General features: G+C 35.8%; 1 protein-coding gene across 1 annotated transcript in view; it reads right to left on the bottom strand.

Moving 5' to 3' along the window:
• Positions 1–607: 607 nt before the first annotated feature.
• The window catches only part of AKAP11 (A-kinase anchoring protein 11), a 52,685-nt gene continuing 30,407 nt past the window's right edge, over positions 608–22,885 (bottom strand). The window contains 7 exon segments of the mRNA XM_082434982.1: positions 608–4,383; positions 4,387–4,524; positions 12,794–12,954; positions 15,554–15,600; positions 16,387–16,470; positions 19,608–19,763; positions 21,793–22,882. Coding sequence (XP_082291108.1) covers positions 4,345–4,383; positions 4,387–4,524; positions 12,794–12,954; positions 15,554–15,600; positions 16,387–16,470; positions 19,608–19,763; positions 21,793–22,882 — 1,715 coding nt within the window. The 3' untranslated portion in view covers positions 608–4,344.

Below are 22,885 nucleotides of genomic sequence, written 5' to 3'. Positions count from 1 at the left end.
GAATTGCAGTCTAAGGAATCTTGCTTACTGTTGCAAAGCGTTTTTTTAATTGTTTTCTTGGTGACTGGGAGGCACTCGCACCCAAGCCATTATATGCTATCATTATTTCCTAGCATTCTGAAACATTCATGAAAAGCTAGAAAATCATTCTCTAATTTCTAGGCTTAAAATACTTAAAACGAAGTCAAATTCCATTAGTAATAAACAACTGGCACCTAATAACTTTCAAGTGCCTGATGCTATACAGCAGGACAAAGGTCTGATCTCTATATCCTATGGAAGACGTGCTCAATCCAGGCCAGAAGAGTTTCCTAACACGCTCATATTCAAGGCAATCACAATATTCCATCGATACTTTGCACTAAAATCCACAAACAAATTGGGCAAATAGCCTTTCAAGTCATTCTGTCAGCATTCAGAGGCACCTGAATAAGAACTTAGGATTCACTGTCCTATTAAAAATATTCCTAGCTTCCGTTCTTCTTGAAAACCATGTTAGAAGCACTGAGGTTGTTCAGTGTGCCTTCTATCACAGCAATTTCACTTCGATGCCTTTGTTTTTTTGTTCAATACTGAGTATGCTAACAAGATACTACAGATTGATAACCAAGGCCAGGCATTTCTTAAGTTTATTGGGGAATTCTTAGTTGGGAGAGAAAGATCACATACTTAAACAACTGGAAAAAGATAAAAGAACAATTAATTGCACATTATTACAAAAGTAATTTCTGAAATGTTTATTTTGAGCCACTGCTAAAACAAAATTTTAGTTCGTATTTTGGTAAATGAACATATTAAATTACTGAAAAGCAAAAAAAAAAAAAAGTTACTGTTATGCAAGATCTTAATGTAGTAATTCAGCACAAACAGCTACAATTACTCAAAGCTGCTTTTGCTCTATATCTGGTATATTAAACAAAAATGTGAATTACTTTTAACACTGCACAAGTAACCAAAGGTAGTAAATCCAGAAATATTAAAACCTGATATTAAATAGTATTCAAACATTTCAACAAAAACAAAACAATGAACTTCTAGAACTATACTTCTACCCATGTGAAAGGAATGTACATGGACGGTTAAAACAAATAAATAAATAAATAAAGTGACAAGAGTGACCAACACTGTATCTGCATCTTCAGAACAGGAATACAGTGAGTGAGTAAGTGTGTGCAGGGTCTTCTAATAAAAATGAGAAAAAATGCATTTCATTTTAGTACAATTTCATAATTCCCACGGAAGCTCTAATTCTCATGTGCTGGTGACAGGTGGCCAGGGTTTTAAGTGGAAAGTATTTTCCCTACACCCTGAATATGGATGCATTACTCTTTAAAAATTCTGTGGAAAGTTTCCCCTGAAAAATCAAAATTTAAAGCAATAGATTGATGGGAAATTGATCATTTTAATTGTGGAAGAATAATATTTGCTAAATAATTAACTAAGAAGACATCTGCGTCTAGACTCTGATGATGAGTCAAGGTTAAATTTTGCATTTGGGGAACGTGCATGATATCAAAGTCACGTGGGTAAACTATCTTCCACTTTATACCTGGTGCATTTAATTAAGTAATTAACGTCTCCTACCTGCAAAATAAAACCTTTATTTAAGCAAAACGAAAGTATTATGAATTGAATTAATTCACATCAAATATCTGAAAGGGTAAGTGGAACATTTTTCAAAATATGAAGATGTTATCACATATATTCACTGAGTGAATATTCTCAAAGATTTTATTACTCCATTAAATTGTGTCACACCATCCAATAGATACTGTAATTTTCTTCCGTGTCATTCCTTTTGTATAAATCAGGAAATACTTTCAAAATCAAAATTAATAATACCCAAAATATAAATGTAATTTAATCTTGGCTTGGGAAAAGAAGAATATGAAAGAAGTGCCCCATTTCAGTCTGAAACAATGTTCTAAAAACCCCGTCAGAGGCCTCCTTCACTTTCTTTCCACAGATCCTTCGATGTTTCTGAAACTGATACAACAGAGAATTCAACCCAAAGCACAACACAACTTTAACAATTCTGAATAAAATATCATACTTCATAAGGGCCAACGTGTGCAGAATGGCAGTATTACACTGTCATAATAAATCTACTTATGCCAAGTATATTTTTAACAAAATAAGACAGAGTCGTCCTCAACAAACAGATCTGTTCTGAAGGCTGAACAACCAAATAGATCTACAACGTCTTTGGAAAAATCACAAAGTGCCTTTAAACAAAGTAAGTTTATACTGTTCTTGATTAAAAGATACTGTTATAAACTCCAATGTTTTCTCTCTATATACGGAAGCTTAACTCCCGTTTCTTTTCACATCTGCCAACACTTAATATTTTTCTCTACACCCCTGCACTGAACTGATAGAAGTGTGGAGTTCCACTGTGATTAGCACTATGCATGCTAGTGTCTAAGGATTGGTCTGTCAGTCCGCAGTGGCTGAATAAGGGAATTCTGAATCCATCACAGCTCCAGATAATGCAAAGAAAACAAAGATATGAGGAAAATCTTACCGTAAGAGAAATAAACAAACATTTTCAAGTACAGAAAGTTTTACAGAACTAATACATTGTCACTTTAGCTTAAAAGAAATTCAGAACTCAGTTTTGCTGTTAATAAAACCCGTACATACATCGAAGTCAACAAACACAACTTGATAGTTATACACTTGTAAAAATTCAATCTAAGCTTAATAATCAATCAATCTATGTTATAACAACCTGGTTCCTAACATTAAAAAACCCAGTCCAGTGCTGCTGCATATCAAGTTCTGAGAAGCTAAAGACAGAATCAATTCTGGTTATATACATTTCCTGCATTTCTCCACCTTAAAAAAATACCTGAAGAAACTTCAGGAAAATTTATTTTTAAGGCCTGCTCTATTTCTTTATCTTAAATTGAGAAAAACCAAAGCCTACACAGTGTAACCTTGAAATATTTAAATAGATTTTGGTATTTTTCTTAAAAAGCGATAAAATAATTTCTCTACTGTAATTATAATTCAAATTAAGGTAAGGGCCCTTATTCCTTGTCCCCTGGTGGGTGCTATGTCTTCTATACTTTGTGCAGCTTCCAGAACAGTCAGTGCTCAAGAAAAAAGAAAATGTAACAGAGCAAAACCAAAGCCTCCAACAAAAAATGATTTACTCTAGGGTTACAAAATCTGCTAATGGAAGAACCAAAAATTCACACACACATACCCTCACATACAAAACACAATCCTGGTCCTCTACTCAAGTCAACTCGCAGTTACTAAAGACAAGTAGTAGAAAATGCAGAGCCCAGAAAGACCATATCAGAGGACTTTACAAAACAGTGCAGGTACACTTTACTGGGGAAGGGATTCAGGGGAGGGTCCCATTTTTTTCTAGAAAAAGCTTATCTTTGCTAAAGTGGGGTGTTTTTTTTTCCAAAATCCCAACAGTGAAAATAATTATTGGGCTTCTCTAAATGCATTTCCAAATTAACATTAAGTTTTAAAATTTCAACATGTTTTGCACCTTTATTTTCATTTATAGGATAAGTTGGGGACACAAAAGAGTGAAAAAGAAATAAAAATTCTTACTGCACAATCTTTATAGACATTTTATTTTAAAGCACCTTTTTAATGTTAACAGTGGGTTTCTAACAAGAAAAGAGTAAAATAAAAGAGGGCACCAACCACTAGCAAGGTAAAGTTCTCCTTTCCAGACACACACACACACACACACACACACACACACACACTTGCTTTCATGGCAGAACAATTGGTAACATTAGCAAATAATGTCATTTGATGAAAGGCTAGGGAAACTACCACTTACGATATTTATAGAAACCTAAACTACTCATGTTTCTAAGAAATTAAATAACTTGGGGGATTCAAAAAGCTACCAATAGCTGAACTATGAAAATAAAATTGACCCTTAAAAATAGGACAAAAGATGTCAGAAAAAAAATTAGCCTCGATGCTATTTTTTGATGTGAGATTTGTTATTAATAGGATACCATTTGCTTGCAAAGGAGCAAAATATAACTCCCTATCCCTGTCACCCACCCTCAGCCACCTCAGTGCAATTTCTAGCAGCACTATTTGGACGCAAAAAGAATGCTGTCAGTCAATGTCCCTGAAAGCCTTCAAATACATGTTCTTAGGGTCTTAACACACTACACATGTGTATAGAAGAATAAACAAAGATAATATTTGAGAGATTACAAAAGTTTGAACTATATATACCATGTGATGACACAACACACTTAAAAAGCTATATTTACCTTCCTCCCAATTCACTTTAAATGTTAATATTCACTATTCAAATTTTACCCTATGCATCTTAATCTGTTCCTTCCTCTCTCAAAACAAATAATAAAATATACTGGTTTGGAGTTTGTTCTATGAATTTTCCAAGAGCCAATCAAACAGGGACTCGGATCTCTCCTCGCTGGACGTCTTCTCCATCGCCTCACAGTATTTAAGCACAGCCTGCAGGAGGTCTCCCACTTTCCAACCTTTTTCTTGTAATCGTTTTGAAAGCTAGTAAGAAAGAAAGGTTAAGTCCAACATCAGATAAAACTAAGAATCCTGGTGTTTGCAGTAAAATACTGTTTCCCAGTTGTAACAAGGTCTTCTCCCCTAAACCACCACTCTTTACACACATTAAACATTTTTCCTTCCTGGCTTTTATAAGTACTCTCCTCCACAGAATGCCACTTTGGGATTGCTGGAGCTAGAATCCCACAAACCTCACCCAGCAGATATACGCCTTCTGTGTGGGCGTAGAGAGGCTACATTTCTACAGGAAATTCTTAACCTAACTAAATACATCTGCCATACCCTCAATTAGGAACATAAAATAATAAAGACAATGTCAAGTTTAATAAAAGGATGTGGATTTTCCTTCCACAACATATAGTGTGTTTTTTTCCCTGGAATACGCACTCTAGCCTCAACGGAAACATGGCTTTCTAAGTTACAAAATGTTAATGTTTCCAAAAAAAAAAAAAAGTAAATAAATATTAAATATTATGGCGATCATTTTGCAATATATACCAATATCGAATCATTATGTTGTACACCTGAAACTAATACAATGTTATATATCAGTTATAGCTCTTTTTATTTAAAGTAAATAAATGTACGTTTAAATAAACTATCACCACCAATCAGAACATGTTTTCACTCATTTTTTTTCTACTTAGTTCTGTAAAAACTAATTTTTTGTAATATAAATATGCTTAACCTTTTTAAAAATAGCTTTACTGCAATATAATTCACATACCATACAATCACCCATTTAAAATATACCAGTCAATGGTTTTCATTATATTCACAGAGTTGAATGCAACATCATCACAATCAATATTAGGACATTTTTATCACACCAAAAAAAAAGCCCTACCTGTTAATAATCACTCCCCACTCCTCCAAACCCCCTCAACTCTAGACAATCACTAATCTACTTTCAGTCGATAGGCTTGCCTATTTTGGCCATTTCATTTTAATGGAATCATAAAATATATGGTCTCCTGTGACCTGGCTTCTTTCATTTAGCATAATGATTTCAAGTTTCCTCCATGGTACAGCATATCTCTACTTCATTCCTTTTTATTGACAGATAATATTCCACTGCATGGATATGCCACATTTTATTCATCCATTCATCAGTTAATGGACATCTAGGATATTTCCACTTTTGGCCTATTATAACACTGCCATGGACATATGTTTTCATTCCTCTTGGGTATATACCTGGGAGTAGAATTGCTGGGTCATATGATAACGCTGTGTTTAACTTTTTGAGGAACTGCAAGAATGTTTTCTTAGGTTACGTGGGGATGAGGTTCCCTTACACCAGCACCATTACACTCAGCTCTGCCTAAGGACTTCCTTAGCCCTCAGTTCATCCAAGACTAAATGACTTGAAAATGTTTGCCTCCCTAAGGTCAGTTCTAATACTTTCCCTACCCATTCTTTCTCCTTGACAATTCACGTCCTGAGCATCCCTTTCTGTCTTATTTTCTCCTTCTGCCTCAAAACAGAAATCTATACTGGAAAAATCCAAGAAGTATAAATAAAGACAACAAAATACGAAAAAATTTTTTTACATAATATCTTTTTCACATACTTCTTTCAACAGCATCTTTGTAAATTCTGAACCAGGAATCAAGAGTAACTTGATTATTCCTTTTTTGTTATTACTGATCATCTTATATTGGTTATTCTTTGGACTACTCTATATTACATAGTAATATTAAACCAAAGTTCTGATAAGGAAAATTCCTGGACAAAAACCTTAAGACTGTAAACTAAAAATCTTGACTGATAAGGTAGTTGGGGACTTCCCTGGTGGTACAGTGATTAAGAATCCACCTGCCAATGCAGGGGACATGGGTTCGATCCCTGGTCTGGAAAGATCCCACATGCCGCGGAACAACTAAGCCCATGCGCCACAACTACTGAGCCTGCGCTCTAGAGCCCGTGAGCCACAACTACTGAGCCCGCGCACCACAACTACTGACACCCACGCACCTAGAGCCTGTGCTCCGCAACAAGAAGCCTGTGCACTGCAACGAAGAGTAGCCCCTGCTCGCCGCAACTAGAGAAAGCCCGTGCACAGCAACAAAGACCCAACACAGCCAAAAATAAATATATAAATAAATAAACTTATTTTAAAAAAAAGGTACTTGGCACACAGTAAGTTATCAATAGAAATATCCTACTAGTGCATCTAACCTGAATGTTCTATTATTAGAACCCTATTAAATGCTCAAAGTGAACTATTGTCCCTTATTAAATGTTTAAATGTTTATTGGCTTTTGCTTATGCCAGCTTCTCATACTAATGAAACTGGATTAACAGAAGAGACACACTAATTACTAGGCACAATCATGAATCAATTAAATACAAAGAATAACTCTATCTTTTCATATGAATACATGAAATGCTTATTTTTTGAAAAATTTATTATCATATTAGTCATCAACTTTATACACATCAGTGTATACATGTCAATTCCAATCTCCCAATTCATCACACTACGACCTACACCCCCCGCTGCTTTCCACGCTTGGTGTCCATATGTTTGTTCTCTACATCTGTGTCTCAATTTCTGCCCTGCAAACCGGTTCATCTGTACCATTTTTCTACATTCCACACATATGCATTAATATACGATATTTGTTTTTGTCTTTCTGACTTACTTCACTCTCTATGACAGTCTCTAGATCCATCCACGTCACTACAAATGACCCAATTTCGTTCCTTTTCATGGCTGAGTAATATTCCATTGTATATACATACCATTTCTTTTTTATCCATTCGTCTGTTGATGGACGCTTCGGTTGCTTCCATGACCTGGCTATTGTAAATAGTGCTGCAATGAACATTCGGGTGCATGTGTCTTTCTGAATTATGGTTTTCTCTGGGTATGTGCCTAGTGGGATTGCTGGGTCATATGGTAATACTATTTTTAGTTCTTTAAGGAACCTCCATACTGTTCTCCATAGTGGCTGTATCAATTTACATTCCCACCAACAGTGCAAGAGGGTTCCCTTTTCTCCACACCCTCTCCAGCATTTGTTGTTTGTAGATTTTCTGATGATGCCCATTCTAACTGGTTTTGATTTGCATTTCTCTAATAATTAGTGATGTTGAGCAGCTTTTCATGGGCTTCTTGGCCACCTGTATGTCTGCTTTGGAGAAATGTCTATTTAGGTCTTCTGCCCATTTTTGGATCGGGTTGTTTGTTTTTTTAATATTGAGCTGCATGAGTTGTTTATATATTTTGGAGATTAATCCTTTGTCCACTGATCAGTTTGCAAATATTTTCTCCCATTCTGAGGGTTGTCTTTTGGTCTTGTTTATGGTTTCCTTTGCTGTGCAAAAGCGTTTAAGTTTCATTAGGTTCCATTTGTTTATTTTTGTTTTAATTTCCATTACTCTAGGAGGTGGATCAAAAAAGACCTTGCTGTGATTTATGTCAAAGAGTGTTCTTCCTATGTTTTCCTCTAAGAGTTTTATAGTGCCCGGTCTTACATTTAGGTCTCTAATCCATTTTGAGTTTCTTTTTGTGTATGGTGTTAGGGAGTGTTCTAATTTCATTCTTTTCCATGTAGCTGTCCAGTTTTCCCAGCACCACTTATTGAAGAGACTGTCTTTTCTCCATTTTATATCCTTGCCTCCTTTGTCATACATTAGTTGACCATAGGTAAGTGGGTTTATCTCTGGGCTTTCTATCCTGTTCCATTGATCTATATTTCTGTTTTTGTGCCAGTACCATATTGTCTTGATTACTGTAGCCTTGTAGTATAGTCTGAAGTCGGGAGTCTGATTCCTCCAGCTCCGTTTTTTTCCCTCAAGACTGCTTTGGCTATTCGGGGTCTTCTGTGTCTCCATACAAATTTTAAGATGTTTTGTTCTAGTTCTGTAAAAAATAGCATTGGTAATTTGATAGGGATTGCACTGAATCTGTAAATTGCTTTGGGTAGTATAGTCATTTTCACAATATTGATTCTTCCAATCCAAGAACATGGTATATCTCTCCATCTGTTGGTATCATCTTTCTTTCATCAGTGTCTTATAGTTTTCTGCATACAGGTCTTTTGTCTCCTTAGGTAGGTTTATTCCTAGGTATTTTATTCTTTTTGTTGCAATGGTAAATGGGAGTGTTTCCTTAAATTCTCTTTCAGATTTTTCATCATTAGTGTATAGGAATGCAAGAGATTTCTGTGCATTAATTTTGTATCCTGCAACTTTACCAAATTCATTGATTAGCTCTAGTAGTTTTCTGGTGGCATGTTTAGGATTCTATATGTATAGCATCATATAATCTGCAAACAGTGACAGTTTTACTTCTTCTTTTCCAATTTGTATTCCTTTTCTTCCCTGATTGCCGTGGCTAGGACTTCCAAAACTATGTTGAATAATAGTGGTGAGAGTGGACATCCTTGTCTTGTTCCTGATCTTAGAGGAAATGCTTTCAGTTTTTCACCATTGAGAATGATGTTTGCTGTGGGTTTGTCGTATATGGCGCTTATTATGTTGAAGTAGGTTCCCTCTATGCCCACTTTCTGGAGAGTTTTTATCATAAATCAGTGTTGAATTTTGTCAAAAGCCTTTTCTGCATCTATTGAGATGATGATATGGTTTTCATCCTTCAATTTGTTAATATAGTGTATCACATTGATTGACTTGCATATATTGAAGAATCCTTGCATCCCTGGGATAAATCCCACTTGATCATGGTGTATGATCCTTTTAATGTGTTGTTGGATTCTGATTGCTAGTATTTTGTTGAGGATTTCTGCATCTATATTCATCAATGATACTGGTATGCAATTTTCTTTTTTTGTAGTATCTTTGTCTGGTTTTGGTATCAGGGTGATGGTGGCCTCACAGAATGAGTTTGGGAGTGTTCCTTCCTCTGCAACTTTTTGGAAGAGTTTGAGAAGGATGGGTGTTAGCTCTTCGCTAAAGGTTTGATAGAATTCACCTGTGAAGCCATCGGGTCCTGCACTTTTGTTTGTTGGAAGATTTTTAATCACAGTTTCAGTTTCATTACTTGTGATTGGTCTATTCATATTTTCTGTTTCTTCCTGGTTCAGTCATGGAAGGTTATACCTTTCTAAGAATTTGTCCATTTCTTCCAGGTTGTCCATTTTATCGTCATAGAGTTGCTTGTAGTAGTCTCTTTGGATGCTCTCTAGTTCTTCGGTGTCTGTTGTAACTTCTCCTTTTTCATTTCTAATTTTATTGATTTGAGTTCTCTCCCTCTTTTTCTTGATGAGTCTGGCTAATGGTTTATCAATTTTGTTTATCTTCTCAAAGAACCAGCTTTTAGTTTTATTGATCTTTGCTATTGTTTTCTTTGTTTCTATTTCATTTATTTCTGCTCTTTTCTTTATAGTTTCTTTCCTTCTGCTAACTTTGGGTTTTGTTTGTTCTTCTTTCTCTAGTTCCTTTAGGTGAAACGTTAGATTGTTTATTTGAGATTTTTCTTGTTTCGTGAAGTAGGCTTGTATAGCTATAAACTTCCCTCTTAGAACTGTTTTTGCTGCATCCCATAGGTTTTGGATCGTCATGTTTTCATTGTCATTTTTCTCCAGGTATTTTTTTATTTTCTCTTTGATTTCATTGATCTCTTGGTTATTTAGTAACATATTGTTTAGCCTCCATGTGTTTTTGTTTTTTACGTTTTTTTTCCCTGTAATTGATTTCTAATCTCATAGCGTTGTGGTCAGAAAAGATGCTTGATATGATTTCAATTTTCTTAAATTTACTGAGGCTTGATTTGTGACCCAAGATGTGATGTATCCTGGAGAATGTTCTGTGCGCACTTGAGAAAAAAGTGTAATCTGCTCTTTTTGGATGGAATGTACTATAAATATCAATTAAATCTATCTAGTCTATTGTGTCATTTAAAGCTTCTGTTTCCTTATTAATTTTCTGTTTGAATGATCTGACCATTGGTGTAAGTGAGGTGTTAAAGTCCCCCACTATTATTGTGTTGCTGTCGATTTCCTCTTTTAGAGCTGTTAGTAGTTGCCTTATGTATTGAGGTGCTCCTATGTTGGGTGCATATATATTTATAATTGTTACATCTTCTTCTTGGGTTGATCCCTTGATCATTACATAGTGTCCTTCCTTGTCTCTTGTAGCATTCTTTATTTTAAAGTCTATTTTATCTGATATAAGTATTGCTACTCCAGCTTTCTTTTGATCTCTATTTGCATGGAATATCTTTTTCCATCCCCTCACTTTCAGTCTGAATGTGTCCCTAGGTCTGAAGTGGGTCTCTTGTAGATAGCATATATATGGGTCTTGTTTTTGTATCCATTCAGCCAGTCTATGTCTTTCGGTTGGGGTGTTTAATCCATTCACGTTTAAGGTAATTATCGATATGTATGTTCCTATGACCATTTTCTTAATTGTTTTGGGTTTGTTTTTGTAGGTCCTTTTCTTTTCTTGTGTTTCCCACTTAGAGAAGTTCCTTTAGCATTTGTTATAGAGCTGGTTTCATGGTGCTGAATTCCCTTACCTTTTGCTTGTCTGTAAAGCTTTTGATTTCTCCTTTGAATCTGAATGAGATCCTTGCTGGTTAGAGTAATCTTGGTTGTAGGTTCTTCCCTTTCATCACTTTAAGTATATCATGCCACTCCCTTCTGGCTTGTAGAGTTTGTGCTGAGAAATCAGTTGTTAACCTTATGGGAGTTCCATTGTATGTTATTTGTCATTTTTCCCTTGCTGCTTTCAATAATTTTTCTTTGTCTTTAATTTTTGCCAATTTGATTACTATGTGTCTCAGCGTGTTTTTCCTTGGGTTTATCCTGTATGGGACTCGCTGCGCTTCCTGGACTTGGGTGGCTATTTCCTTTCCCATGTTAGGGAACTTTTCGACTACAATCTCTTCAAATATTTTCTCTGGTCCTTTCTGTCTCTCTTCTCCTTCTGGGACCCCTTTAATGCGAATGTTGTTGCGTTTAATGTTGTCCCAGAGGTCTCTTAGGCTGTCTTCATTTCTTTTCATTCTTTTTTCTTTATTCTGTCCCATGGCAGTAAATTCCACCATTCTGTCTTCCAGGTCACTTATCCGTTCTTCTGCCTCAGTTATTCTGGTATTGATTCCTTCTAGTGTAGTTTTCATTTCAGTTATTGCATTGTTTATCTCTGTTTGTTTGTTCTTTAATTCTTCTAGGTCTTTGTTAAACATTTCTTTCATCTTTTCGATCTTTGCCTCCATTCTTTTTCCGAGGGCCTGGATCATCTTCACTATCATTATTCTGAATTCTTTTTCTGGAAGGTTGCCTATCTCCACTTCATTTAGTTGTTTTTCTGGGGTTTTATCTTGTTCCTTCATCTGGTACATAACCCCTCTGCCTTTTCATCTTGTCTATCTTTCTGTGAATGTGGTTTTTGTTCCACAGGCTGAAGGACTGTAGTTCTTCTGCTGTCTGCCCTCTGGTGGATGAGGCCATCTAAGAGGCTTGTGCAAGTTTCCTGATGGGAGGGATTGGTGGTGGGTAGAGCTGGCTGTTGCTCTGGTGGTCAGAGCTCAGTAAAACTTTAATCCGCTTGTCTGATGATGGGTGGGGCTGGGTTCCCTCCCTGTTGGTTGTTTGGCCTGAGGCGACCCAACACTGGAGCCTACCCAGGCTCTTTGGTGGGGCTAATGGCAGACTCTGGGAGGGCTCACACCAAGGAGTACTTCCCAGAACTTCTACTGGCAGTAAGACCCTATTTCTAATATGGATTGATTCATTCAGTTCTACATCAGTGACCCAAGCATTACAGAGTGTAAAGACCATACATCATATGACTCATCCTTTCCATGGTTTATTTCCACAAACACTATCACTTGCCCAGAAATAACTATAATTTTGTAAATCTCTTATTTCCCCCAAGTTCTTTATGATTGATTTCCTTCTTTCCAGTGCATTTGACCTGAAGTCATAGGTCCATCCAATCGATGATAAGACAGAAAACTCATGAAATGCTTATTAAAGGCACCTAACTTTGAAAACTTTGGATGTGCCAGGCAGTAGATTAAGCATTTTTTTTTACAGTATTATATTTAATCCTCACAAACCTCTGCAAGGTAAATTCTATACTCATTTCCACTGTACAGATAAAGAAACTGAGACTGGTGAACTTACCCAAGGTTACACTGCTAGAGAGAGGCGGAGCTGATACCTGAGTCCAACCACTGGACTCTACTACCTGGGCATTTACCCACTTTCTATCAACCATGTGACACAGAACATCATATACCGTGTCCTCACAACCACCCTATAAGGTAGGTACTTACTTGTATAAACTCCTTCTTTGCAGAGTCATGAAAATAAAGTTCTGCAACTTCGGCCTCAGAGGCAACGAGCCACTGAAGAATAATCCTTAGCTGGGGGTCTACTGTGCATGGCTCCATGTCAACATTCGCAATTAGCAGAGTATTTCCATCTTGCTCTGAACCTAATATTTAAATTGAAACGATATGAAATGAAACTCATCAATTCAACTCTCAGTGCTCTGCTTTCCAAGGACATATAAGCATTTTCCATTTCTTAAGAGTCCAAGGAATTCTGGAAGAAAATTCATCTTTTCTTAACTGCACCATAACATCAACTAAAGCATTACTTTGAAAAGGCAAAATAATGCTAAAACAAAGGAACAGCTTTGATCATTTGTGACAGCACAAATGCAAAACTCTATTCTCAGGTATTGAATTCAAGAGCCAATTCCCAAATGCCATAATTTGTGTCAAAATATAATCTAGGTAAAGCTGAAAAAAAAAAAAACTGAAATGCTACAATTACAATCAAAATATAAATAAAACACAAATAAAAACCTCAAATAAATATATTAAATGGACTTTAAGAAAGCTTTCTGAACTAAGAGAAATAGCAGCAGCAGTGAACACTTGTATTGCACATATTACATCCTAAGTATTGTTTTAATCTCTTTACATATACAAACTCCTTTAATCCTCACAAGCACCCTGTGAGGACGGAACTGCTATCATCTCATTTTACAGGTGAGGAATCTGAGGCAGAGAGAGATCCAGAGTCTCACAGCCGGAAATGGCTGAGCCAGGATATAAACACAGGCGGTCTGGCTCCATGCTCTTAATCACTTCACTCTTTAGGCAAAATACAAAAAAAAAAAAAAAAAGTCATATGCAACCACTTACCTCCCAAAAGCTAAACCAGGGAATTTTCTGGTACACCCTTATTATAAATAAGACACTGTTCTCAAGTTTAATTTTTAATGAAAATTATGATTTCAACATAAAAAAGATGAATCCCTGTTGACTATAAAACTAATGCCCGTGCACCAATATCGTGTGTTTAACACTGCTGCTTAGTGGTGGGCCTCCCACACAAGAGGCCAGCAATGGGGCATGCTGGTAGACATGGCACCAATTTGCACCAGTAATGGACATTTGTTGGTGAATGTCCCTGATTCTTTTTTTTACAGTTTGCAGGGCATTCTAGACCACTACTAATCATTTTTAGGATTCGTATTGACCCCTAAAATTTTTCATTTAAAAAGACTGGTCCACACTATTCTCTTAACATAAATGTATTATCATTTCTCTCCTCTCTCCCCTCTGACTTTCAGTCAAAAATGGGTCCGGCAGACGATGGTACCAGACAAAGTCTTTGGGCCATTCTGTAAATTCTGCAGAGGTCATGGGGTTGAAATGTTCTCTGTACCACTGGATTTCTCAGTTCAGGGTTCCTGGTTGCCTGGCCTAAGAATGACTTGTCTTTGGAGAGGTTACTCAACCCTAGCGAAAAGAGAAAGAACTGACATCCTGCAATTACAAACAATAACAAAAAAAATGAAGTTTGTTGCCTTAGGATTTCCATAATTTTGAATCATTTATAAATATACATCAATCCATCTCCTAATTTACCAATTTCTAACTTAACAAATTTGAAAGTTAGCTACAATTTTCTATATAATGAGAGATGACTATAATCTCTAAAGCTGAGTAATGACATATCTACATATAATTAACCTCCCAGTTTATTCCTAGTTACAAAAACAATACTGAACAGCCTGTGACCAATGGTATCTAGTATTTATATCTTTGGAACCATGTTCATTAAAGGAAGAAACGAATATTTTCTTCAAGTATATGTGTGAGTGTAAGACTGGAATTGAGGAAAGGAAGAATCTATTTTAAAATATCTTTTATTTTTACTTATTGATTTATGTAAGGTTGACAGCAAAACAAACTGACATGTGATATGATAATAAATTATATCTCATAATGTAAGAATTTTATATTTTGAAAAAGATAATTATATGAAGAGATTATCATGAATTTCTCTCTCAAATAATTGAATAATTCTTTTAAAGTAGTTCAGTCTTTACACTGATGAGTACTTCCTTAGTTTAGCAATCAAATAACACAAACTGCTCAGCAAAGGATCTGACACTGGTTAGATTAGTCAAGAATACCTTGATTTGGAATATTTCTTCATCTTTCAATTCCTTTATTGTATTATCTGTACAATAAAAAATTTGAACAAGAACTTCTCTTGGGTCTACTCTAGTTACAAATTTTTGTAATTTTAATGGAAAACAATTTAAAAATAAATCAAAGTTTGTTCTAACGAATATTATTTCAAGTTACATTGAATAGTTTAAATGAATAATATTGTATTGAAGGGATCCCAAAAGACATTAATAACCAAAAGGGAAGGGAAAAAATACCATTGTGAAATGTAAAATGATTTTTTCTCAGTTATTATTAAAAGTCTTCAGTTAGTATTTCCCATTTAATCTGACTTCATATAGGTTATTATAAATGTCTTTTATTTTTGTATGTCTGTATTGCTTAATATTCCAAGTCTAGTAAAATCTTATGCAAATAAACCAATGAATTTAAACAAAACAAAACAAAAAAGAATACCCTGGTTTGTAATGTAAAAACCCTGATTTGTAACAACCCAGCGCCTATCTGATGAAAATGTACAAACACAAACATTAAAGACTTTTCTAAAGAACCTTATAAAAAAACATGCAAACACTTTGAAAAAACAAATTGTCAGTTAGTTACCTTCTACATCATCCTCATGCTCTTCATCTTTATCATCTGGCCCATCACTTATTGAATGAAGTAGCAGAAGCAGTTAAAAAAAAAAAAAAAGCTTTAATTAATAATGGTACTAAAGCCAATTCTTAAAACGTGGTAAAAAATGAATGATACAACATGACATATGATATTTTAAAAGGGGAGAAATGACAATAAAAAGGAAGCTTTGCTTCTCACACCATTTCATGTTAAAATCTGAATTGCAAATGATGCCTAAAGGTAAGTTATCAATAACTGAGAAGTTCTACCTAACCATGATATCTATACAGCGTCAAGTAATTACATAATAAAATTTAATTTAAAATAATTTAAAGCCAAAACATTCTAATTTGGTTTTAGATAACACAGCATCTGAATATTGCAGAATGCCATGAATAATTATTTATTAATGCTTCTGCTGATGCCATTTGTATATTTTTTTAACATAGTAAAAACATTTTTTCTATACCTTTCTTATAAATAAAACTGCATACAAGAACAAAAAACCAAAACAAAACAACAGAAATCCTGTAGGAAGCAAGCTCTTTTTAATGAAACAGTAATTGGTAGAATGAAAAATAGCAAGCAGTGCAACACATGCATAGAACTAACACATTTTGCAATTAGACGTCAGTCACATCTTAGCATAGTTGAATTTTTTCATTAGATGTAAATTTATCAAGCAGAATCATGTCAAAATATAGGAGAAAAGCAGGTTGATACACATTGGCACTGTAACCGACATTCTTTTAAGAATATGACATCATGCATTAGTGGTGAAAGACTCATCAGTGTTTAGGTTTCTGGACTGGACCAACCTGTCTGATGTTGGAAAGGATAAATTGTCCTCATACAAATCTCCTTCTAAACCAAGACTGCTCCAGCTACTGCTGTTACCATTACTGCCAGAGGAAGAAAAGAACAGAGCTGAACTAGCAAATGAATGGTAAAGACGACCCTGGTTTTCCTTGGAACAGCATGCGTCAGTGGTAACTGTGGACGTTCTGAAGCTGCCACGGTGGGTGTAGCATCTGTGGAGTTACGTAAAGACCATCGCTGCTACTGTACAAGGTATCTGACAGCTTCAGAGATTTGGGAGTTTTCTTACTTGTCCTCAAAAGTTCATGAAAATTGTTCTAAATGTGTATTTATTTTACAGATTAAGACAATGACTTTTAGGACAGTAAATGAATGCATGAACTAAGAAGTTTCACAATGAAATTACTGTCTATGGCAAAGCTTAGGATATAATTTGTAGAAAGCCAATGCTCTTCAGTTTGGATAAAGTTTAAAAACAAAAAAACCACAGGTTAACATTCTCTCAAGTCTTTAGATAGTGCAAACAGTGATGGGCCAGGGTGGTGATGGAGGATGGGGAAAGGGATGGGATGGCAGACACCAAAACACAGTCCCAAATAGACCTTTTCTAACTACTGGGAGAAAAGCTGTCTTCTGATTTTAAAATACTCTTATTATGTCAATTACCTTCATTTCATTAATTATGTATAATTCAGTAGGTGGCAAATAATATACATTTTCTTCAGAATATTGAATAACCAAGGTCTAATCAAGCATTACACTTGTCTGATCAGCCAGTCACTAACGCCACACAGACACCTTCTCACGCTACCTAATCAAAAGAAGAAAGCAGCTACGTTCTACAAGTGCAGCAAAGCGATACAACACAAAAAGCAACTGCGTTCAGAAATAAAACTAAATTCAGTTTTTCAGATTAAAATCTAAACATGCAATTTTTAAAAATTCTAATCATTAAAATAATTAGTAAGCACACATTAGTTTGCAGTGATAAGCAGCTATATTTCCCCATATTAGGCTAGACAATTATAAAAATTAATATTCACACAAACCAAAATTTTGGTTCTAAAGAATGAATTAACATAAAATCATCTTTGATGCATCAGTAAATGTTGACAAGTTACCAAAAAAGGGGATGATTATTTAAAAGTTCTAGTTTCCAGGCCATCTCAATAATTAACGTATCCATATTAACTCTAGCACTATCAAACTGTCACAAACCATAATGCATTACAGAATAAAAGTTAAAACTGATCAGTGTCTTTTCAACCCTATGTTCAAACAAATATAGATCTATTATAAAACCATTAAACCAACCAGAATTTTTGCCCATGTAGTCTGTTGCCAGACAAACCAAAAATGAGAAAATATGGAAATACAGAATGGATAGAGAGCTGTGAGCCAAAGAGAAAGAGAAAATTAATGATCTCAAACACCATATTTACTTCTATTAATAGAATGATTATCTAAGCACAGAAAAAAATTACAAAATTAAAATTCTGACCCATTTCCACACTAAAGCCATGTATCTTAAGTGTGGTCTCTGAATCTTAAGTGTGGTCTCTGAATCACTTGCTTTAAAATAATCGGAGGTACTTATCAAGCCTGCAGTATCTTGGGACCCTCCAATGACCCAGGGAATCTTCATCTCTGGGAGGCAAGCACACCACCAACCCTGGATGAGCCCCACTAAGTTTTTCTTTGTGCCTGAACCTTAAGGCCACACAGCATCATTAGTTCTTATTAATTCTATAGTCAATTAAAACCACAGGTGTTCTTCTGACAAAATGCTATCAAGTCAGGTTTTCCCCATCCTGAATTCAAATAATTAATTTTCTGAACCTAAATGCATTTACCTATGTTAAACATTATTAGTTTAGCCTCAGCCTGATTTGGTCTTTCTGAACCTTGGTTCTGTTAATGGGATTACCTTTTCATCTTTGTTTTGAGTCACTCACAAATACTAAGTGTTCTACATCACTAATAAAATAATGCTGAAGAGGAAGAACCAAGGACAGACCTTGGTAGGCGCCTCCCTCTTTTCGTCAAATTAGATAACATTCCATACCAAGTCGTTCAACCAGCTACAGTCCTCCTAATGCCACTAGCCTCTAACCCTTGTTCTCCCACTTTAACACCAGGATTCCGTAAGCAACAATGTCAACCCCCAACTGAAATTCTAGAAGCCTGCTTCTCAAAGATGAGAGAAGAATTTAAGTGTTCAATATTCTACTCTAAAGTTATGGGAAGGGCCAAATGATGATCTGTGATATTACCCCCACTTCCTGCTTCCAGTTTTAAAGACTGCCTTTTTGGATTTAGATTTTGTAAAATACTGGTGGTTTACGTCACATTTTAAGAAATTATGACAAAATAGATACTTTATAAAAATATTAAGACTTACTGGTTAATCCAAGCATCAAACAAAATACTCTGAGACGATGTGTTCTAACAGGTGAAAAGCCATTTAGGCCTTTACAGAGTTAAGCAGCTTCTCTGCTGTTCTAACAGGTGAAAAGCCATATAGGCCTTTACAGAGTTAAGCAGCTTCTCTGCTGTTCTAACAGGTGAAAAGCCATTTAGGCCTTTACAGAGTTAAGAATATAAGAAACAACTGTTATCATAATTAATAAAATATTCCAAAACTATTTTAATGAACAAAGTTAACTGAGAAAATGATATATGAAGTGACTTCTACTGTACAAAACCATATTTTTATAATGAGTTCATGTATTTTCAGTCATTCAAGTATAAATGTTCAAGTTACAGTGTTGCTGAAAGGACAAGTAAGGAATCCTTCCCCCCAAAAGATACTACATTCATGTCAAGAAAATTACAGGCATTTTGATGCCTTTTACAGATAACTGTTCTTTTTCCTATCCTTTAGAGAAAAAAAAAAGTACCCTCTTTAAAGTGAGAAAGAAAATTTTTTCCTCAAAAATTCATGAGAAGTCCAAGTAAAGCTTTTTAAAGGGTATAGAATCAAATGTATGAAGTATTTTTCAAATCAACTATTGGCACATTCAAAGAAATTTAGCTCAGCTAGTTATTGTATTTAATAAATGTCAAAACCATTAGAAATATATTATGAACAATAAAATACACTTTGAAAATAACAGATTTTCAAATTCAGAATTTTAAAATCAAACTCAATGTAAATTTATAGCTTACTTCTGAGGTCTGAGTACCTGAACTATGCAATTACATACAAAATCATAGTCACCTTTCACTTAGATGATGAAAACTACTGCTTTCATCCTGGTGTTCATCTTCAAAACTTAAATTGGACCAGCTACCAGTGCTGTCATCACCAATACTGAGATTCATCTGCTGGCTACCAAAAGACTCAGTTGACTGAAAGTCTTCTATTTCTTTTGGACTGGAAAAAAAAAAAAAAAAAAAAGGAAGGAAGAAAGAAACAAAGTCCAAAAGCATCAGATTCTGAATTATAGGTCTATCCATTTGATGATAAAGATGACAAAAACAAGAAGTGATATTCAGAGCTAGACCAGTGTCCATCTAACCTTTGGTTTGTGTCTGCTAATAGAGACTTGGCAGGAGAGCATACTAACTTCAAAGTTAGCTGAGGCACCTACACAACATCCCTAACTCACCTTGTTCATCTATTATGGATCCATCCCAAGCACACCATTTATTTAAATTCTCTTTAAAGCAGTTCATATTTTCAACTGGAACCTCTATGAAGGAGCACAAGTTCCTAAGTTTTTGTAAGACAGTATTTTATTTGTACCAAAAATTACCCCTTTTCTGGCTTAATTTAAGAAAAAAAAAGTAGTTCAAGGAATTCTAGTACTGTCAAGCCTATAGTCAAACTAGCCAAATCTCTTCAAGATTTTGAGCTTGGATCATAACCTCTCTCATTTTTTTCTCAATGAAAAGACATTTATATTTTTATTCCATCTTCACAGGAAATGTCATTCACTGTTCAATTACTGTATTTGTCCCTTCTACATTTTATTCTGGAGTAACAGTTTAAAGTGATATTTTAATTTTTTATTGAAGTATAGTTGATTTATGATATTAAATTAGTTTCAGGTGTACAACATAGTGATTCAATATTTTTGTAGATTACACTCCCTTTAAAGCTTTTACAAAATAATGGCTATATTTGTTTCCCTGTGCTGTACAATTTATCCTTGTTGCTTGTTTTACACATAGTAGTTGGTATCTCTTAACCGCATACCCCTATCTTGCCCCACATTTTTAAACATGAAGAGGGAAAATGCTGATCTTCTGGTCAAAACCTTCTAGTGGCTTCTCGTCAATCAAAATAAGAGTCCAAATCCTTATAACATACATCAGGTGTGACAACCTCTCACAACCTCCACTGGTCTCCTACTCTCCCTGGCTCCCTCGCTTTAGCCACACAAGCTTCTCTGAGGCTTCCCCAACATGCACAGTCCCACTCCTTTGCCTGGAACCCTGTTCCGCCTGATTCCCACTTACCTTATTCTCTTCTCCACCTTTGGCTCTTTGCTCAAATGTTACTTTGTCAGAGCAGCTTCCCTACTACCTACTGAAAACTGCACCGCACCCCACCGGCTGCTGCCCACTGCCACCCCCAGCACTATCTTCCTGCATCTCCCTATTTTAAGATGACCAAGAAAGGAGGCAGTGCTTGTCATGGCTTTGACAAAAGCTACTAAAATATCCGGCATTATCGTTTGGCTTAATTAAATTCCTCAACTCAAGAAATTTTCTCTTTCTGTGAGACTAACAAAAATAATCCTACAAACTAATAACACAAGCTGGTCCTGATGTCTTCCCAGGGAGAAAGAAGGTTAAAAGGGAATATTTTAACTAAGGCGTTAGTATCGCTGAGCACAAGACACGGTTACTGAAATGCAGAACACTGCAGGACCATCAGGAAGAACAGTCCCCTTAGATGGTGGCCTATCAAGAGGAGTGGTGGCAGGAGTGGAAGTATTTGGAGAATTTTTGCTTTCTTCAGAGCAGTTTGGTTAAATTACACTCTTTTTAAGAAAACTTACCTTTGTGAACAGAAATAAAAATTTAATCTCATAGTACATTAACATGGTGATACTCAACATTTGCTGTATAAAATTCTCCAGCTGTTTCTTTGATTCAACTTTACCTACTTCACAGCTTTGTAAACTTGGGCAAGGTGATTATCCACGCTAAGCCACATCTTCCAGCTCAGTGAACAGTTCATACCTTCCTTCCCTCAAAGGGCTGTTGTGGGATAATGAGACAGTGTCTATGAAAGTAACAGGTAGGCTATAAAACAGTACACAAATGTAATAGGGAATATTTTTTGTTAATTTAGGATTAAAAATAATCATATCTTGCTGAACAGGACCTAAGACACAAATGATCAAGTTAACTTTTCACTTCATCATAAGACCCGAAAGAAATCGGAAACTTACCTGCTAACAGCCTGTCCAACATTCCTCATCGCCGATGTCATTATCTCAGTAGTGAGGCTTTCAGCAAAGATGACACCGTCCTGTCCGATACCACTATCAGCTGCCAAACTGGTACTGCTCAGCTCTCTCTCTGCCTTTTCAATCGCTTCCGCGACTATCTTCTCAGCAAGCACTGTCTTCTTATCAAGATCAATGTGAATTTGAGGGACATCGAGATGAAAAATTCTAGATTTCTGGTAGATGTTGCTTAATTTTGAATTAGAAACTGGCTTACTACTAGCAAGTGAATCTGGTCTGGGAAAGCGTGGACATGAATTTCCAGTGCAGTCATGGAGCTCTTTCCGGTCACAATACCTGCAAGCCTGACTTACCAGAGGTGACAACTTTTCTGCATAAGTGACCCTATCGGCCGCTTTTGTGGTCTCAGACATGTGGAAGACTACAGATCCTGAACTCAGCTCTAAAGCGTCATCCACTGCTTTGTTAGCATACTGTTCGATAGCCTGAACAACAGTCTCTCCATAACCACACCCACTCAAGCTGCCCGTACTGTGGGAAAACCTGTGATTTTGGGAGGAAGGCTGAAGAGACGCGGGAAATTCTGGCTCGAAGTGAGACTCGGCATCTTCGTCGCATCCATTTTTTTCATAAAGGCAAGAATCTGTTAAGGATTTTGGCAAGTCAACTGTAGATGTCGTCAGCTCTTTTTTAACATCTTTTGTAATGTTGTGAGCGAGAGAGGCTGAAAAACTATACAGTTCCAAGCACTCATTTCTGCATGTATCCCGTGTCCATTCACAAGTCGGGTTTTTATGAAGGTAACCTCCACTTATTTTACTTTGTCTTTTTTTATCCACTCCTTGCTGGTGTTCTTTACTTAAGAATAGTAACAGTTCATCATTGGTTTTCACCTGTGAGCTTTGCACAGGGAACATTTTTGAGTTGCACTTCATTTTGACTGTCTTAGATGCTTCTTGTAATCCTGACTTAACAGACCGATAAGCAAGTCTATTGGCATACTGGTCCATTATTAACTCACTATCACCACCTTCCTGTTTTAGTATTTGGATAATGTGACCTGCGTACTCATCTG

Source organism: Balaenoptera physalus (assembly GCF_965194825.1).
Source record: "Balaenoptera physalus genome assembly, chromosome: 18".
Taxonomy (NCBI): Eukaryota; Metazoa; Chordata; class Mammalia; order Artiodactyla; family Balaenopteridae; genus Balaenoptera; species Balaenoptera physalus.
Note: the sequence above shows the minus strand (reverse complement) of the source record. Positions and strands in the feature narration are given on the sequence as shown.